Source organism: Candoia aspera, chromosome 3 (genome assembly GCF_035149785.1).
Source record: "Candoia aspera isolate rCanAsp1 chromosome 3, rCanAsp1.hap2, whole genome shotgun sequence".
Classification (NCBI taxonomy): Eukaryota; Metazoa; Chordata; class Lepidosauria; order Squamata; family Boidae; genus Candoia; species Candoia aspera.
In genome coordinates, this window is record NC_086155.1 from 92,227,695 (window position 1) to 92,243,964 (window position 16,270).

The window sequence follows — 16,270 nt, forward strand, 5'->3', positions numbered from 1 at the left end:
TTTTTTCTTCAAAACACCCATCAGAGACTCTGTTTTTGGAAACTATAAGGGCCTTCTTATTTTGTCCCAATAGCTTAAAACAATGGAAATCTGAGGTGAAATATAATTTGTGGCCACGGCTTTCAATTTAACCAAACTATGAAACCCAACAAAATGGGAAAAAGTTTTATCCTTAAAAAATCATTCAGCTCATCTACAAAATGGAGAATAGGATGCAGCATCATTCACCTGAATTGCTCTTTCTATGTAATGCGATCACCTTAAGGACCCACCATGCATTTTGCAAGACTGCTGATCCTGCTGAGCCAAGTAAGGTCATAGGAGAGATACCTTGAGCATTAGTGGAATTTTTAATAATGATCAAGGAACACAATCAAACTGTTCCCAAAGCTCTCTCTATAAAATCATAGAAACTCTCTTAAATATATAGAATTTAGCATACTGGATGGGCTTGTGTGTTAAAACCAACAGTTTTCTATGTAATATTCAATGTTAGGGAGTTTTATCTATTAATTCCTTTTTCAAATATAGTTGTATAAGCCACAATCCCTTTTTAAAAATTTGGTTCCATAAAATATTTTAATAAAAGACTCAGATAAGCCAGTTAAAACAACCCTGGATTTAAACACGAAATTTGCTGGTATTCTTTCTCCCCGCCACCATTCACTAAATGGCATGCAAATCATGCTGAATGTATGCTTAGTCCCCAAAAACGTGTATTTAGAGATTGCAGAATTGGTGAAGTGTGCAGCTATTGGTAAAATCAATTAGTGGTGTAAGATACTACAAGAGGAATAATATTGACCACGTGACTACTGGAATGCTCAAACATTTCCCTCCGGAAGCAGTCATAACTGACAACTGTCATCAGAGATATCAATTAACAGAAAGGTAAAGCTAATTAAACTGCTAGACATATTTAGTATTTGCTGTGGATGGAATGAAATGAAGCATTTTTAAAAGAAGTCTGTTTTGAAATGATTTTTCAGGAAGGTGAGGTTAGAGTTTTGTACTGGTCCCCAGTGGTGGGAGGCGGTGAAGCAGCTTCTTTGCACAGCTCTGAGTGAGATATTACAGCTGTCAGCACAAACGTCTTCAGGATTTCCAGTGTTCGTTCTGGAAGGTTTCAACAGACAGAAGAGCTACATTTCAAATACTTAGCAAGATGAATAATGCTTTGCAGATGCGTCAATGGCTCTTTCATAGTCCCTGGAATTTATGATTGAAAGTACCAACTGGATCTGCAAGTCATTCATCCTCTTCTACATAGGTAGATGGAAACCAGCCCACCTAAATGAGAAAGAAAAAAGAAACATGGTATCAGACTGGACTTCGTTTGACTCAAGGTAGTTTTGTGTATGACCCTCCATCCAAGGAGAAAATATTCAGAAAAGGATAAAAAGTGCAATAAACTAAATGTTGTGGCAGAATGTTTACTGTTTCTTTGGAGAAATACACTTAATCATCAATAGACCTGGCTGAAAATCGGATGTGGTTCTCAGCCAACAGGCTTGCTTCAACCTTTTCAGAATGGAGATGGAAATTTATAGAACTAAATTCTGTTCCATCTATGATAAACAGGGTAGCTTTACCTGCTAACATACTTTTTGGCAGCATGAAAGCACAGCTGCAAGCCAACAGTTGTGGCCTCTATGCTCCTTTCCCCTGTTGGCTAGATGGGGAGCAGGCATCTGATGAAGCGAGCTGTAGCTCACAAATCTTATGCCTTTTAATACCATTTCTTAGTCAGAAAAGGGTTCCTTTTGATTTTTTTTTTTTTTTGCTACCTAACAACAAAGGAATTTCCTGTTGCTCCAATCACCTTTCCCATGGGATAGGCAAAAGAGAAGCATTCAGTCCCTTGGTGGGGCAATGGCTGAAATGACCTTCCCTCTGCATTTCTCTCTCCCTTTCTCCTAAGGGAACAGTAGTGCTTCCTGAGTCAGACCTTCCCACTTCTCATTCTCTGTTGCTAGAAAGACAGACGTGGGGCATGCTTTCCTCCTCTAGCTTTTTGTCCAATTCTGGAACTGAGGAAAGATGCTGGACTGCTGCAACAGCACTAGAGTAAACTCCCCCACTTCTTTAGCTTCAGTGTTGGGAGGAAGGATTTTTGTTTGTCATGTTCATCAGATAAAAGGACTTCGATGGCGGGCAGATTTAGCAAGGAGGCTGTCATCTGAGATTTCTCTTTCTGAACTAGCCCATCTATACATGCCTTCCTCTGGAAGGTGAGAACCTCATTTCCAAGAATCTGGTTCAGAAATGAAATACAAATTGTTTTGGGCCTTCAATAGAGGTTCTGGTTTATTTGTTTTGAAAGGCAAAAGGAAAAAAATGCTAATGGTATCCTTTTGTTAATTTAAGCACATAGTTTATGGTCTGAAGACATGAAACCCCTCTGAATTCTACAGGACATAGACCCAAAAAAGTAGATATAGCCTTGCAGTCTAAATTTCTGAAAGACAGCAAAAAGATTTCTCATAAATTAATATCAAAATATTCATGGGGAATTAATTAACATTCAGTTCCAATATTCTTAGTAGCATATTAATAATTACATGAAAAATTAGAATCGGGGGGAGGAAATAGAAAGGAACCTACCCTTCCATTGACTTCACCTCTCCACCAGCCATTGGCACTAATTTTTGTGTAAATTTTGACCACATCTCCTTTGAGCAGGGATAATTCACGCATGTCTCTTGCACAGAAATCATAGCGGGCAATGGCTATCCCGAGGACTTTGGGACTCAGCACTGGGGGAAATACAGGTAGGTAAGATGATTAGAAGTTTTGTAATTGCACAGCATCTGAGTAACATCAGCAACTCTTTTCGTATACCAGTCTAGTACAAGTGCAAGCAGAAGTATTATTAATGCAGAAATGTGTGGCCTTATGGAATAGCATGAATGAAATGCATTCCATGCAATCAATTTTTTTGTTGTTGCTTGTTGGTTAGATTTATTTAGAAAAAAATTAAAACTTTCTAAGAAGATCATTTATTGGGATCTCTAAAGACCAGAGACATATTCTCTGTACATCTAAGGCTTTTTACTTCTTCTCTCTCATTGCAAAGGTGTTTCTCTAAATCAGCTGCTTCTTGATGTCAATGAATCCTCCAAAGTTGTGGGAAGAGCCAATAAAAGACAGCACCTTCTTCTTCTCCCTTCTTGATTGAAAGATATTGGTAAATGTGGCTCCTTAAATTTTGACCATTCTACTGAAAGCAATGAGACATATTTCTAAGGGCAAGATATGATTCCTAAATAAAGTATTTTTGGCCTGAGAACACATTTTTTCCATGACATAAATGTAAAGCTCTGGAGTTTCAATGTGACTAAGAAAAACTACAGAATTTACTAACTGAGATCACTTTGGACTAGACGCTCCATGAAAATAAAAAATAAAACAAAAAGAATTATAAAAGTTTTCCCTTTGAATGTGTCTTGCTATTTCTCATTAGGAGATTTCAGCACACAAAAATAACTTTCCATCAAAATCAGTTAAGGTGTAGGGAAACTCAGTTCAAGTCCCATCTAGCCCATGGCCTGGATGAGTTTAGCAGTCTCTCAGCCCAAATTATTTCACAGATGGTTCAGCAGCCTTGGGTGGCTTAGAATACAAATGTATTATAAATGTAAAGATGTAAATATAATAAATAAATTACATATTTCATGTGCTTAGCAATGATGTCTGAATGTGAAATCTTGCCCCCATTAAATATATTAAGATACAAGTAACGGCACTGTGTTTATGACTATACCTAAACACACTATAAAGGTAAAGGTTTCCCTTGACGTAAAGTCCAGTAGTGTCCGACTCTAGGGGGCGGTGCTCATCTCCGTTTCTAAGCCTTAGAGCCGGCGTTGTCCATAGACATTTTCCAGGTCATGTGGCCAGCATGACGACACGGAACGCCGTTACCTTCCCACCAAAGCGGTACCTATTGATCTACTCACATTTGCATGTTTTCAAACTGCTAGGTGAGCAGGAGCTGGGACTAGCAACGGGAGCTCACCCCGCCGCACGGTTTCGAACCGCCGACCTTCCGATCGGCAGCTCAGCGGTTTAACCCGCAGCGCCACCGCGTCCCCTAAACACACTATAGCTGTAACTTATTTAGAATAATATGCTCAGGCTTAATTGTGTGATAAACTTACTAGTATTAACGAACACACAGGGAACAGTAGTACAGACATAATATTCCAGGTGGCAGTATCATCTGCTGTTTCCTCTCAGCCATTCCTTCTCATATTCCCATTTCTCCAGTGCAGAGCAAGCTCTTTTCAACTGTGGCCACTGAGACCCACCCCAGTATGAAGATCCTATTTAGATTTGTTAGACTAGTGTGGGTATATTGTCATATATATGTAACAAATAACATCTCACAAATATACTGTGTTCTATAGTGTGTTGTTTGATTTTGTCAGTAGCTTGCAGTCAGTTTAAAGTTATTCTGTGCTTAAGTCTCTATGATATGATGTCATATTCTTCTTCATGCCATTGTATAAAGAATAAAATGCCAGCCATGTTTGAAGTATCATCCTGACTGGAAAGTGTCCTGACTGAAGCAGCATCTCCACATATCAAAAGACTATTCTAACAGGCTTTGGGTCCAGATGCAGCCCCAGTTACAGTCTGTGTGAATCCTGCTGTGGTGACAGTCACAGCTCAGCTATACAGCAGAAATTGTAGGCAAGAGGAAAGGTCAGAAAGAAGAGGTAATGGCTACTAACAGTGCTTCAACAACGTTCTTAATAGCTAATATGACTAACCAGAATTACCAATCTTGGAAGTTTAAAATTAAGATGTTGCTAATAAGAGATGGTACATGGAAGTGTATACAAGAAGCCAGGCCAAACCCACAGGCCAAACCAACAGAGGAGTGGCTAGAGAAAGATCAAAAGGCACAAAGCACCATCTCCCTTAGCATAGATGATGATCAAATTGTGCATATATGTCATTGTGAAACTGCAAAAGAAATGTGGGAGGTGCTACAGAAAATACACAAGAGAACAAATCTCAACAATAAACTATACCTAATCAGAAAGCTGTATCAGACAAGGCTGTTGAAGGGCCAGCATATGCAGGACTATAGCAGATGTGTCTTAGAAATGGTGAAACACTTGCGAGGCATAGGAGAAGAAATAAAAAACGTTCATGTTGCAGCACTACTGCTCAGCAGTCTCCCAGACAGTTATGAAACACTTGTCACAGCATTTGATGCTTGTCCAGATGATGAACTTACACTAGAATATGTTAAAGGCAAGCTTGTGGATGAATACAAGCGCAAAACAGAAAGTGCAAGCAACAAAGGTGCTCCAGAAACAGAAACCACTGTAAAAACTATGGATCAGATGAAAAATTATAATCTGCAACATGAAACACATGAATGGTTTATGTGCAAAAAGCGAGGTCATTTAAAGGCCAACTGCAGAGTCTGGAAAGCTAGAATGAATCTGCTAAAGAGACAAACTATTCACCAAAAGGCCAAAAGTGTTAAACCAGAAGACGCTTCAGACACTAAGTGAGCCTTTCCCTCCAAGGAGGGTGCCTCATCATTTCATGTCTGGTGGATTGACTCAGGAGCTACAAGTCATATGACCAGTGACAAGAGTGTCTTCACTCATCTTGACCAAAGCAAGCAGAAAGAATTGCCACAGATAATGGACAGTTTATGGTCTCAGAAGGAGTGGGGGAAGGCTACCTTCACTGCCCTGTCTCTCAAACAGTCACTAGAAAAATATCTGTCAAAAATGTGCTAAATATACATACCAGCTCTTGAAAATAACTTGCTATCTGTGAAGAAGCTAACTAAACAAGGAAATGTAGTTACATTCAAAGGTGACAGCTGCATTATTACCAAAGGGAGTCACTTCCTCGCAAAAGGAAAAATTGCAGATGACCTATATCAGCTTGGCTGCAATGAAATGGTTAAGGCTGACAAAGAGGAAAGACAGATGGACTGAATTCATGCATGGCACTGTCAGCTTGGGCACAGATATCCTGAAGCAATAAAAAGACTAGTGCAAGATCAGCACACCAGTGGGATAAAAGTTGTCCCATGCAGTCAGATAATGAAATGCACTAGCTGTACAAAAGGAAAAATGACAAAGAAACCCTTTCCAAAAACCAGCAACAGTAGAGCTCAATAGCCTCTGGACCTAATTCACACTGATCTATGTGGTCCAATGAAAACTTGGACTCCAGGAAAGAAGAAATATTTTCTCACATGTACTGATGACTAGTCTGGGCACACCATACTCTACCTGCTACACAGCAAGGGTGAAGTACCAGAGAGGCTTGAAGAATATCTTGCCCACAAAAAGAGTGAGTTTTCTAAAATACCAGAACTACTTCATGCAGATAATGGGAGCGATTACACAGGGGGCAAAACATGAGCAATCCTGAGAAAACATGGAATTATGTTCCAGACTACTGTACCATACAACCCAGAACTAAATAGTGTTGCAGAGAGAATAAACCACACTCTGTGTGAAAGGGGAAGGAGCATGCTTTTTGATTCAGATATGCCTACCACATACTACTGTACTACTACTGTACCACAGGAGAAGCAATTGTGACTGCCTGCTATCTTCAAAATCACTTACCTGGCAAAGCAACAGAGAAAACTCCATATGAACTATGGATGAAACCTATCTGAAACATATTAAGATTTTTGGCAGTAAAGCCTATGCATGTGTTCCCAAAGAAAAATGTATGAAGTGGGAAGCTTGTGCTAATAAAGGTATCTTTGTCAGCTACAGTGAATCTCAGAAAGGGGACAGAATCTTACACCAAGACACCAATATAGTAACCATCAGTAGGAGTGTGATTATTGATGAAACCTCTCTAAGTTTAAAGCAATGTTTCTCAAATTTGGCAACTTTAAGGCATGCTGGCTGGGGGATTCTGGGAGTTGAAGTCCACATGCCTTAAAGTTGCCAAATTTGAGAAACACTGGTCTGAAGTTTCATGAAGCGAGATCAGCTGCCATTCTGAAGAAGAGCCCCAACTGGTCAGTCCCAACAAAGCACTGATATTGAAATCAACACAAATGATAAAACTACTGAAAAAGAAGGAAGTAAACCATCTACAATTTCAGTCAGAAAATCAGCAAGATCCAGTAAGGGCATCCTAGCCAGATACTTGTCTTATATGGTCCGTACAGTGCCACAGCCTGAAAGAGCATCATGGGAGGAAATGCAGAAGCTGCCTGCTCATGAAAAGCAAATGTGAATAAAAGCTGCAGATGCTATGACAAAGCCATTCCCAAGACCCAAATTGGAAGAACATAGAACAAGGATGGGACTCACTGTATGTGAGAAGTATTTATTGAGTGGGGGTGTTGGACTAGCATGTGTACAGTGTCATATAAACAACAAATAACATCTCACAAATATACTGTGTTCTATAGTGTGTTGTTTGGCTTTGTCAGTAGGTGGCAGTGTTTAAAGTTATTCTGTGTTTAAGTCTTTATCATATGATGTCATATTCTTTTTCGTGTTGTTGTATAAAGTTTCCCAATGAAACAAAATTCACTGAACAATGGAATATGGACCAAAGCTATGTCTATTGATTTTAAGGTACAGGGATAAAAATTTTGGATGGGAAATACCATGTTGCTAAAGTGAGGAATATAAAGCAAACACATCTGTGATAGTTGAAACCAAATCTTTTCATCATAGCAAAAATACTTCTGTGTGAATGTCTATACTTCATAGACATTCAAACTCCACCTCCCACAAACATAAAAAGTATTCGCAATCAGCGACATTTTTTTCTCAATTTAAAACCAAAGATTTATAAAAATGGCATCTAAACAGAAAAATATACAGACAGCTATGATAAAAATCACCATTTACATCTGCAAATTGCTGCACATGCTTTTGTGTCGTATTTTATTGTGGGCTCATATAGTACAAAAAGGTAGTATTTTACACACTGCAGCAGCCCTCCCATAACAGCAACAGAGACTGCACTTCGAAAAAAATATATGTATTTATACACACTTCAGTAACCAAAATTGAAATGCCTAAGATGAACTCATACCCTGAAAACAAATTCTGGTCTTTTTTGGGGGGTGGGGGGTGGGGGGTCACTACAGAATCTAATGCATAATCCTTTTAAGCAGCTGGTATTATAAATATGCTTATAAAATTACAAAAAATATTTTAGGAAAACAGAGAAAGGAGGGTAGTGATAGAATCCAATATTTGATATTAACTTACATTATGATACATACTGTCCAGTATTGGCCAGATACATTCATTAAACAAACACCTGCACAAAAGTTGTCAAATGCCATCACCCTTTCACTATGTCATGTTATGAGAAATATATCAACAATGACAGGAGAAAAGCAAGGAGAAAAGGAGCTGCATGAATTCACACTGGCAAAGCAAGAAAAAATTTATATAAGTGATTGCTTAAATCAGGCAAGACATTGTCACTGATGCTCCAAAATGGAACAAGATTTGATTTGGCTTGATCTGATCTGATCTGATCTAATCTAACTTAATCTATCGAGCATTCTGTTTCCCACAGCAGTCAGAAAGATGTATTCTGGAAGACCAACAAAAGGAGATCAAAGTTTGTGCCCAGTATCTCTCCTCTGAGATACCATTGGCTCTATATGTGAAGCTTCCATTTAGCTTTCAATTAATCCAATGCATTATAAGATACTTTCCATCATATTGGGTCCTAGCTTCCTCTGGTTACAACGAAGAGGATTTGTGCAAACAGGGAACTTCACAAGCAGGTCTGGTACTTTCCGTCATGTTCTAATTTAATCAGCCTCCATCTTCCGTCCTACACATCATAAGTCTGGGATTCAGAACTGAGTAAACTGTTCATCTACCTAAATATAACGTAGGAGATTTGACACCTCTAGTTCTTGCAGAAGAAAGTATCCTATCCCTTTAAGGCACAAATGTCTTTAGTGAGTGACTTCTGACACCATGAGAGAAGTGAATAAAGGAAACACAGGTACACAGAAGGACGGATAAAATTAACTTATAGACAATGCACATGCACAACTATTGTAGACGGAAAGCTATCTTCCCTCTTGTACTTTATCCAAAAACGCTCTGGCAATAAGGCTTTTAGGGATGGGACGAATACTTGAGTCACAAAAGCATTGCACTGAAAATAGAGTAAAACAATTTAAGAATGTCAATCGCTATGCATAATATAATCATTATCTTAGATTAGATTTTGCTTAGTTTTGATTCTGTAACTGGGCCACTTTCACCAATATTCTGAAAACATGACATTCCAGAAGCAGGTTTTGTCATTCCTCCTGCATAGCTGTCAGAACATTTAGATGACCTTCTTGAATGTAAAAGGGCAATATCACATGGCAGCCCCATATCACTGCCCACTGCACTCACTTTTTCACGTGCTTTAAACGTTCTCCAGCCAGGCAAGAACTGCCAAGAGTAAATCACTTCCATGTGGCTAGGATTACACATTTGTTCAGCACAGTTGTGTTTTAAGTCAAATTATGTTCCAGGGGTGCGAAATGAATCCGTCCCTTCCCTAGCTTGCACCACACGTAGAAACGGAAAGATGGAACTTGCAAAACAAGCAAATTGAGAATAAATAGAAAGCAGTAAAGCAGTACCTGACCAGAAAGGAGTGGAGGAAGGGGGAACAAAGCTGTAGTCTGGCAGAGTTACAAAAGAAAACCCACAGAACAAAGAAGGGTCTTAGAAAAAGAAAGGAAGAAAAAAGAGAGAAGCAAAATGACATTGAATGATTGGTAAAAATAGTATTGAAATATCACTTACATCTGTTTTAAGAAGAAACAAACATTTTCTTGGCTGTTTTACGGCTTTAAAAAAAAAAACCTCTTACCTGCTTAGAGGCATAGTTTACTCCTCTGCTTTGACCATTTCATTCCCCCACTCCCTCCTGCAACTTACTATGAATGCTCATTTTGCAACAGGATGCAAGTCATTTTTGTGCACATGCTTATGCCCCTATATGTTGGAACGGCAATCATTTTAGCAAGCAACTATAGTTTGGTAGCTCTATGTCAGATTAATGCTTCAGATCTCCAGTCAGCCATGAAGTTCCCTGGACAACCCTGGATCAGTCATAGCAAACTGTGAGGATAACAAAGGATTTGGAGAAGGAGCATGCATGTCATCTTGAATTCATCTCCTCTCAAGAAAGTAGGGCATTATGTTGGTTTACTTTATTTCCATACCCCACAAAGAGTTGCAAAGTTAAAAGATGAATGAATGGGCATTTTCAACAATAGTCTTCATGGCATGCCAGCAAAATGTAGGGACTTGCAGCTACTTTTAAGTTCTAGAAACATTTAGAAATAGATATAGAAACCTCCCTAGCACATTGACCATTCAGTATCATGTGGAGCAGCAATACTGAGATAGTGAAAATTGTCACAAGATGTGCAAATGCATTTCCTGAATCACTCTTACTCTCTTAACAGCTGCAAAGCAGGGACATTAATAAGGGCAACTTTGCAAGGCTTTTTCAAGATCTTAAAGATTATGAACGAGTTAGTGCATTTTGACACAATAAGCAGAAGAGTTGAACAAGTATTTGCCTACACACAGCCATTCTTTCTTGTCCCTTAACGTTGTTGTGATAAAGCTAGGGTATTTCTAACAATCATTTCCTAACTCATCTAAACTGCAACATCACAGACATGCTGTCCTAACAGTGAGACACACACTGAGACGAATAGTAGTTCTCTAGTGTTTATTACTGCTACATAAACAGAATCCTAACAAACTGAATAAGCGTGGGAAAAACCCAGACATATAAACCCCAAAAGCTAAGGCGGGCCTGATCTGTGTCTCTTTGAATGGCTGCTTAATTCCTCAGTACTACGCATGCGTTTTCCACCCTGGATGGGAGCCCCTTCCTGCTCGCCATCATAACTCATGACACATGCATTTCTGAACAAGCATGGATACTAAACCACACTTTGAAGCTGTTTGGTTGATTGTGAAACAGGTAAATGGGACGTTGGATCCACACTTAGTCAAAGTAATTGCACTGAAATAAATGAGATTTAAGGGGGGTGGTTGATTTCAATGGCTAGCCAAAATACAGTTCAGTCTGATGGGATTCATTGTTTGATATTCTGATGAAACAGGAAAGTATAGTTAATTCCTGATCTGATTGGGAAGGGAAGAATAATGGAACTGGTCATGTAGGCAAAATATTTATTACTATCTCAGCTTATTAAGCAGCTGCAAACATAGCTAATACCTACCTCCTTCAACCATCAATCTTATATTGCTATTGGGGCAGAAACTTAAAACTAATATCTTCCTGATGCTTCCAGGTTAGCAGAAAGCAAATTGTCTGTCCCTTCCTCAAATTAACAGGCAGTGTGGCCCAGAAAAACCCAATACCCATCTTCCATTAGTAACAATTCACAGCTTTCAATACAGAAGCCTTCACTATATTCCATTATTATCCACAGGGTTATTGCACAGAAACACAATTATGTCTTTTTATCATACAATTAATCTTTCTCATTCATAGAATTTAACAAAATGTCCAGAAGGAATTATCTTCTACCCAGTAACACATTTTTCCATTTTAGTTTGTTGAAAAGAAGTTATAAACAATACCGTTAAGGATGAAAAGATGGAATAACTTGAGAGCTAGGGACTGACTCTTTGGAAAGCCACTGAAAGTGCCAGAGAAAATACAAATCAGGTATTGATTAGTTTATCATATTAATTCTCCAACTTGTGAATTCTTGATTATTAACTGGAAATTGGTGCTAGAGGTCACAAACGATCTTCTATCGGTGAGATGGCTTGATGCTAGTTTAAGGCAAGCTCACATCTTTGTTGATTCTTGTGAAGCAACTGCAAATAATTGTGCTGTGGCTTTCATGTTTATAATTCTCACAGTCTCTCTGGCTGATAAATCTACTTAGTGTTTGGTAATATTTTATATTTGGGGGAATTCTGAAAAAGCAGGTTGCAATGTAATCTAGAGTGACAGCTGAAGGATGAGAAACAGTCTCCATCCTATTCCAGTGTCTGCAGCCAATCTATTTAACAGCTTGCTGCATCAGTGCACTTACTTCTTTGCTGTGTTTCCACAATGCCAGAAAACATGATGTCGATATTAGCTGCCTTTTCTATTTGAAGATGAAAGAATATATGATACTTGTATTTGCTCCAACCCAAGAAGAAAGTAAAACATCAGAGTGCTATGCCTCTAATCCTATAGCAAACTGATGCAAGAACAATAAGAGGTAATATATAAAACTGCAAAGAAATATACACTCATTAAAAACTAAAAGAAAACATTACAACTTCCAGAATGATACCCATGTTCATTGCAGTGAAACACTACTTGGACATTGGCAAAAAATGTAGAAAAGTCTATAATAAAACAAGGAAATCTTCTCTGGGGGAAATTAAAAGGAAATACTAAATAATGAGGTTTTGTTTTTTTTAATTGAAAAAACAATTGTTTCAGTTGTTCTGCAGAATTAAACAATTGAAAATGAAATTGCATGAAGTTGTGGGGGATCTCAATTTTTGTAAACACACAAAAAATTGAACTATTGGTTTTCATATATGAAACTTTTTCTTGTTGTTTATGCCATCTGATCATTATTTAATGTGGAAGATATATATATATCTATATACACCCAGAATCATCATGTGCAAGATGGTTAGCAGAGAAATTTGATAAATATATGATATATATGATATGATATGATATATGATATCATATCATATCATATCATATCATAAAATGCACATGGGCATTAGCATCACAAAAGGATGGAAGAATTGGCTGCCTATGCTCTTTGTGTGAAACAGCCAAATACTTTCCCTGCAAGCTTGGTTTTCATCCCACTCCCCACCTCAAATGAGGACTGCTGTTCCTAGGTAATAAGAATAATCAAAATCATAAAGTTCAAAAGGAAACAAGTGCTCCTTGGGAGGATAATATCGTATTTGATTTGTAATTCCATGTGTCATATGGATGATGAAGAAAAGGAACAGGGCACTGATAAGTGAAATAGTCAGGAGATTCCCAAGAAAGAATTTGAGGGAATAGATTGTCTCAGAATAATAGAATTTGGTTGCTAAGAGTATATGGAATCTGCAAACTATTTACATACTCTCCCAATCCCCAAGCTGAGAAAGGCATACTTTAAACCCTGATATAATATTTTTCCCTCTGCATTGCTGCCATTAACTGAGCGTCCCTGCCCTTGCACTGCTAATGAGATAGAAACAATCAGCCAGGCACTACTATACTGTACATTTTACAGGGCCATTAGGATCAAGTATATTTTACCCCTATTATGCAACTATGCTGGAAGATTGGACAAGTACCTGGTGAAGTTGCTTTTAGAAGATTTGAAACCCTACATCACTTGCTCAGTATCTAGGTTTTGTGCTGCCGCAACAGAAATTAGGCAAAAACTGGTACAGGGATAACTTTGTTTTTTTTTTCCTTCAGTTTCATCATGTTGCAGTTTTATAGATTAGAGCAGGGTTTCTCAACCAGGCTTCTGTGGAACCCTGGGGTTCCAGGAGAGGTCACTAGGGGTTCCCTGGGAGATCACGGTTTATTTAAAAAATTATTTCAAATTTGGGCAACTTCACATTAAAGAAGTAAGTTTCATTCTTGATTTTTAGTTTAAGAACACTGTTAATACAGGCCTACACATGAAACAAATATAATGATTTTGTAACTTGTGGCCTGTATTTGAGCCTGAATGGGCAGGGGTTCCCCAAGGCCTGAAAAATATTTCAAGGGTTCCTCCAGGCCAAAAAGTGGAGATAGGCTGGATTAGAGTTACATGGTTCAAATACTATCTTTTTGGTTTTAGGAACTATTTTGTAATGGTTTTAGGTTTACTGTGCTCTAGACTTATAGATTATAGTTTTAATGTTAAAATATTATGTTCTTGAGAATAACTCTGGTCTTTGAGGGTATGTGATGTAATATACTATTATGCTAGTTCCTTCTCCTTCTTGAAGTGTTCTTTTGGGTTGAGGTTGCAATATTTTCTATTCGTTTGTGTCTTTATTTATTTGGTGCTGATCATTGACCAAATAGTTTGATTTTTCATGACTGAAGAAATTCTGTGGAAATGTCTTTTCTCACATCATTTCCTCCATGATTATTTCATCTACTTTCTAATAGATTTTAGTGGCTCCCTCCATTTTTAAAAGATGTGTGGTTGATCATGTGAGTGCCTCCTCACTCTGCAGCCAAGGCTGCCAGTGTTCATCGTCTAAGGATGGATTTTTCTGATTGTCCTTGTTTCCTCCACTGTGCACACTCCTCCCCCAAATATGTGACACATTCTCTCTCCTACCAATGCAATTGGTTGTTGTTTTCTGTTGATTTATAAGGGATGAAAAATCTCTTGTAATCATTCTACAGGTATTAAGCATACCATTTCTGTAGTTATTGGGTGCATAGGCTTGGCTCTGGAGGACAGGCCCCATTCAAAATACTTAATGGGACAGCTTCAACCTCCCTGCTCCTAAACGTTTCAAAATATCTTCCTGTCTTTAATGGGCACTTAGAAAGGCTCTGAAATTATCCATCTGCTTCTCAGTAATTCAGCAGTGTATTAAGAGTGTATACGTATACCTACATGATATGAGAGGAGCAAGATTTTTAATCTTCTGCCATTATTTTCAAAAATTTCTATTGCTCATAGAATCTAAACTATCCAATTCCAGCACTGTGACATTTGGCAGTAATCACCAGTGGCTATAGTTATCATGAGTCAAGTAAAGCCAAAGAACAGATGCCCTCAGCAATTTTAAATCAGTTATCAGTACTAGTATCCATGTTGTTTTACCAAATATTAAGGATAGGTCACCTATGTCAAACTCCACACCACTGGTTTTTGCAATATTATAAACATATACAGATGGAAATGTATTTGTCTCTGTCCAGCCCCAATTTTGTTACCTAAAATAAGTCATATTTAGGAATACTAACAAGCAGCATTGTAGAGGAAATCATTCTCACAAAAACTCTGTATTATAAGGCTGTGGTTTTAAACAAGAATAATTCATTTAAATGCCAAATGGCAAATTTGAATTACATGTTTATTAATTCATGTAGCCGAAAGCAGCTTAGCCAATGCAAAATGCCTGTTTACAAATCAATTGCTCACTTACATTTTTAATAGATGTTTGAGCAGCTATTTGATTTAAGGAGAGGCAGTCAGGAAGTCTAACTGGACCTGTTCATAAACCTGTCAGCAGATGCTGATTCTGCTTAGCTGCAGAAAAGTCTGGCTAAATGCATTATCATATTAATAGGTTATATGTCAAAAATGCAAAATGAAGATGCTTTCGACTGACTTTCATTTCTGTGTTATTAAAACAACAACAAATGGGTAATGCTCACAGTTGCTACTTGCTCTGTGGCTCCTTTGATCGAGCGTATTTTCACATTCCTTGTACGGGTACTGAAGAGTTGTATCCAGACTTCTGAAGCCTTCTTTAAGAGAGTGGTGTTTGTAATATTCCACAAGTTCCTTCCAGAATACAAAGATATAGATAGATGTTAATCACTATTCCTCTCAAACTTTTATTGCAGAGGTATTTGATAACATTTGTGATCAACATCAGAAGGCATCTTCCATCATGAGACAGGGATTAGCTGCAGGAAGAGTATAATTTGGTGAGAAGGGGAAGAAAACGAGTTAAGCAAATGAATTCCACAAAATGTCCCATCTCTGTTATGAAACTGCTGCTTCATAATACATAATACACACATTTTGGAAGTGCTCCAAACTCAGATTAAAGTGTTGAAGCTCAGAACTTCACAAGTTCAGGCTTGCGGTGCTTCTATCACGCTCAGAATCGCCCACTTTGCTCTGAAAAGGGCATTTGGCAAAATTTCACACTCTAAATGTTTTGAACACACCCCTAGCGAGTTTTGATTCATGCATGAAAGATGCTGCCTGTTCATACCTGTAGAAATGGACATTTATTCATGCAAGGCTGGCCTAGTATATCAAAATACACTTTAAGAATTAAAACAATTTTAATGGTATTATCAGCTTTAAACACTTTTTACATTAAAAAAAAATAACTGCACATAAAAGCAATTATATTTCCAGTGGATTAAAATGGAACTGTTGTTCCTACATCTAGATTTCTATGTGCATGGGAACATACAAGCATGTGGACAAAAATCCATCCTTCATTCGTGTGGACAATAGTCCCAACACAAATTTATCACTTTACCTAATACTTAGGTTAATTAGTGTTTGGAA

The 16,270-nt window shown here is 38.0% G+C and overlaps 1 protein-coding gene across 1 annotated transcript in view; it reads right to left on the reverse strand.

Moving 5' to 3' along the window:
* Nucleotides 1-331: 331 nt before the first annotated feature.
* The window catches only part of VAV3 (vav guanine nucleotide exchange factor 3), a 197,995-nt gene continuing 182,056 nt past the window's right edge, over nucleotides 332-16,270 (reverse strand). The window contains exons 25-27 of the mRNA XM_063298356.1: nucleotides 15,397-15,526; nucleotides 2,605-2,756; nucleotides 332-1,290 (exon numbers count right to left, since the gene is read on the reverse strand). Coding sequence (XP_063154426.1) covers nucleotides 1,249-1,290; nucleotides 2,605-2,756; nucleotides 15,397-15,526 — 324 coding nt within the window. The 3' untranslated portion in view covers nucleotides 332-1,248. The remainder of the gene's footprint in view (nucleotides 1,291-2,604; nucleotides 2,757-15,396; nucleotides 15,527-16,270) is intronic.